This window comes from Olea europaea, chromosome 5 (genome assembly GCF_002742605.1).
Source record: "Olea europaea var. sylvestris chromosome 5, O_europaea_v1, whole genome shotgun sequence".
Taxonomy (NCBI): Eukaryota; Viridiplantae; Streptophyta; class Magnoliopsida; order Lamiales; family Oleaceae; genus Olea; species Olea europaea.
Window position 1 is genome coordinate 3,742,787 of NC_036241.1, and position 4,125 is coordinate 3,746,911.

At 33.7% G+C, this 4,125-nt stretch overlaps 1 protein-coding gene across 2 annotated transcripts; it reads left to right on the plus strand.

Annotated features, from left to right (window-relative positions):
- The first annotated feature begins 947 nt into the window (after positions 1–947).
- LOC111394433 (jasmonate O-methyltransferase-like) lies at positions 948–3,858 on the plus strand. 2 transcript variants are annotated; one of them, XM_023020259.1, is made up of 3 exons: positions 948–1,199; positions 1,939–2,343; positions 3,467–3,858. In XM_023020259.1, exons 1-3 carry the CDS (start codon positions 1,125–1,127, stop codon positions 3,578–3,580), a joined length of 594 nt encoding a protein of 197 aa, XP_022876027.1. In that variant the 5' UTR covers positions 948–1,124; the 3' UTR covers positions 3,581–3,858. The 2 variants fall into 2 exon arrangements, with proteins under 2 accessions (XP_022876027.1, XP_022876026.1); XM_023020258.1 differs by having other exon boundaries at positions 3,471–3,858.
- The last annotated feature ends 267 nt before the right edge of the window (positions 3,859–4,125 follow it).

The following is a 4,125-nucleotide window of genomic DNA, read 5'->3' on the forward strand; positions in this document are numbered from 1 at the left end:
AAACGTTTAAAATAAATGTTTCCGGGGAACCATCGAGAGGGAAGATTTATTAGTTAGCGAGGTTGAGCACACAATGTGACGTATGTTACAATTCTAATCCAAGTGAGTGGATGTTGGAAGCATAAAGAAGAATGTAGCTAAGTAATGTGGACATTATTGTGGTCCTTTTTCTAAATCTCAACATTTAACACGTTGTGGACATTATTGTGGTCCTTTTTCTAAATCTCAACATTTAACACGTTGTGGACATTATTGTGGTCCTTTTTCTAAATCTCAACATTTAACACGTTGTGGACATTATTGTGGTCCTTTTTCTAAATCTCAACATTTAACACGTTGTGGACATTATTGTGGTCCTTTTTCTAAATCTCAACATTTAACACGTTGTGGACATTATTGTGGTCCTTTTTCTAAATCTCAACAACATTTAACACGTTGAAATAAATGTTTCCAAGGAAGATTTATTAGTTAGCTTGAGCTTTAGGTTGAAGATAGCATAGGGAGGCAATGTAGGAAGTGTAAGAAGGATGTATCTAAGTAATGTGGTCATTATAGTTCAAGCTATGTAGGCTTGGCATACATCCCAAGGGCTAGCCGAGAAAAATAAAATAAAAGGCTATGACCCTTTCAGACTTTAGTCTAATCTGGTACAAAGGGTAAAAAGGCAGTGATACACAGTAATTTATTAGAATTTTTACTCCTACACAGAAGTTCCTTTAGTACCTTTAGTCTAATCTGGTACAAAGGGTAAAAAGTCTGTGATACACAGTAATTTATTAGAATTTTTCCTCCTACACAGAAGCTAATTGACAAAAGGTAGGCTCCATCTGAATAAAAAATTGTCAAAAATTAACTGACCCACCCCAGCCCTGTAAAGCCCCTGTGAAGACACCCCTGTATACTTAGTGGGGTTCGATTTATTACTTTTAAATGCCAGTGACTAACATTTTGCTATAAGTTAGGTAACTCAGATTACATTTAGCTATAAGTTTTGTGACTAAAAATGAAATTATCCCATTTCTTCTTCTGTGTATTTATAAATAGAAGCAACATATTCATAACGCATTCATATCAAATCTAGATAGCGGTGGAAGTTCTGGAGAAAGAAAGAACGAGAGAGAAAGATGGAAGTGATGCAAGTTCTTCATATGAACAAAGGAGAAGGAGAAACCAGCTATGCCAAGAATTCAATTGTGCAGGTTCCGTTTCTTGCTAACATTCGATTTATCTTCACTACGTTTCTAGTGAGGCTGCACGCACAACATGCTTTTCAACATAGATGTCTGTGAATTTTTCTATTGCAGGCTATGGGATTCAGGACTCGCAATGTTATAGAATTTGTAAAATAGATTTTTTTTTTATCATGAAGAGATTTAAGTAATAACGAATTGTACCTTAATATATATTTTGAATAAGTAAAAGTTATTGAAGTAACAATATCATTTTTGTTCTTCACGCCCATGGAGTTGAAAGTCCAAATATCTCCTACTTTGCAGGATGAAAAATTCTAAATAACGTCTTCAATAAAATTCAAAATCTTGAGAAACTCCATGGAAACTTGGTTTATTAGTTTTTAATCTCGTGCAATTTAGTCATACAAATGAAAAAGAACTTTTGAAGACATATTTTAGGTTTGTTCCCTCACTCAAAAAATTTTAATCTTTTAGATAAACTAATTCAACATAATTTTGTGATACTATCAAAAAGTCATTAAATGAAATAATATTCTTGGTGCCACCCATATACAAAAAAATGTGTATAAAGTTAAAATTAATATCCACCCATTTAAATCAAAAGGCTACAACACTTTTAGATTAAGTATAACGATATCTAGGGTTGAGCTTTGGGATTAGAGGATGAACTTGAAAGTTCTTCTTCTTCTTCTCTGTTGTTTGGCTTTCTGATACAGTGTTTAGAAATGTTTCCATGCATTTGCAGAGGAAGATAATATCAGTTGCAACTTCAATAATCGAGAAAGCAGTGGAAGAGTGTCTGGAAAAGAATTTCCTAGACAGTATGGGAATTGCTGATTTGGGATGTTCATCTGGACCTAACAGTCTAATGGTAATTTCTGATATAATAGATACAGTATACGCCACAAGTAACCGAAAGGGTATTCCATTGCCCGAGTTAAGGGTTTCATTGAACGATCTTCCGGGCAATGATTTCAATAACATATTCATCTCTTTGCCGGAATTCTACAGTCAACTCAAAATGGAGAAGAACATTGGGCCAGAAGGGTGCTTTATTTCAGGTGTGCCTGGCTCTTTTTATGGAAGGTTGTTTCCTAAAAAGAGTCTACATTTCATTCACTCTTCTTCGAGTCTCCATTGGCTTTCTCAGGTAACTCTGCTATCGTTACCTTGAAATATTGTTTATATTATCCCTAATGAGACACATTTGTATCTTTTATTTTTATTTTTTGAATTTAGATGTAAAATTAAAAAATCATTTGGTCCCCATAATCAGTAGGATGAAAAAAAAAGTAATTTAGATGTGACCTGATAACCAAACAAAACCACACAAGGAGAAACTCATTTGGTCCCCATAATCAATACGATGGAAGAAAAACTATGAGGAGCGGGGCCTGCCGGGGGGGGGGGGGGCGATGGACAGTAGTGACAATTTGTTTCTTCATCTCATTTATTTTTCACAGTAAGAAAAATATGTACAAAATGTGATATTAATTATCTCAATTCAATTGAATAATGTTCAAACATATACCAATTTCATGCCAAGAATTGTATGTCGATATAGCATGTATACGTATAGATATGCACATACATGCATATACGAACAGAATAAAACCTTGTAAAAATGAAACATAGTAATAAGAATTATTGAGATTTTAACGTTTGAAGATTTTTTTCCCCCTATGTTCTGTTTCGTACGAAAACCTACAGTCCCTCTCCATATTTAATTGGTGGACCAGAATAAAAATACATAAGTGGTCCACGTAGACCACTGCAAATCTCTTGTACCTTTCGGGACCCTACTATAGTGACAGGGCCAAATGACAAGATGGTAACACTTCGGCCCTTGATTTGAATCTCATTTGAAAAATGAGATTCATCCCACCTCGGCTCTGTCAACAAGGCCTGTCATTTGGCCCTGTTTAAATGGCAAAACCCTTGCATAAATGAACAGTGCTTGAGTTGAATTTTAAAGCCTAATCCTTGGTTTAAAAAAGTAAAAATAAAATAATAGACAAACTATAGCAACGAAAGTGCTTGTCTCGACTTACGTACGTATTTAGCTTAGTTACATTTAATCTTTTATTTGTTTTTCATCAAGGCTAGCACATACACAATTTCTCATAGACAAGTGACAGAGAGACTTAAAACTCATAATTTTACTGACTCGGCTACCATGCTGAAGTAATCATATGAATTACACTTCTATAAGCAAACACCCATGACCCAACAATGCCATTTTTCATTTTTTTTTTAATTTTCAACTTGACAAGGCAGGTTCCACGACTTTTGGATTCAAATATCCTCAAGCCTTTGAACAAAGGAAATATCTATATATCAAAAACAAGTCCAGGAAGCGTAATCGATGCATATTTATCACAGTTTAAAAGAGATTTCTCAGTATTTCTGAAATCACGATCAGAAGAAATGGTTGTTGATGGACACATGGTGTTGTCATTCATGGGCAGAGTCTCTGCCGATCCATCATCAGAAGAGAGTTGCATGCAGTGGGAACTCCTAGCACAAGCTCTCATGAGTATGGCCTTAGAGGTAAATTATTCTTTGCTAAATTATTGCTGCATGTTTTGTATCGACCCAAAAATTTAAGATTTGAATCGCTACCCAAAAATTTATTTATAAAAATGTCAAATTATATTTTAAACCACATACGATTTATAAATTTAAATTTCTAACAGATACAATCTTAGGAAGTCAAATAGAGTTGGATTGTTGTAAATTTGTAAGTTTTATACCATTAGAATATTTTCCCTTAAAATAATCAATTACTCAATTATTAGAAAAGCTCTACAGATAGGATAAAAATAGTATGCACAAAATGTTAACTGACCATATATATATTTTTTGAACCTCTTACTCTTATTAAAATAATGATAGTAAATTACATTTTATTTATTCTTATGCATTGAGTAGA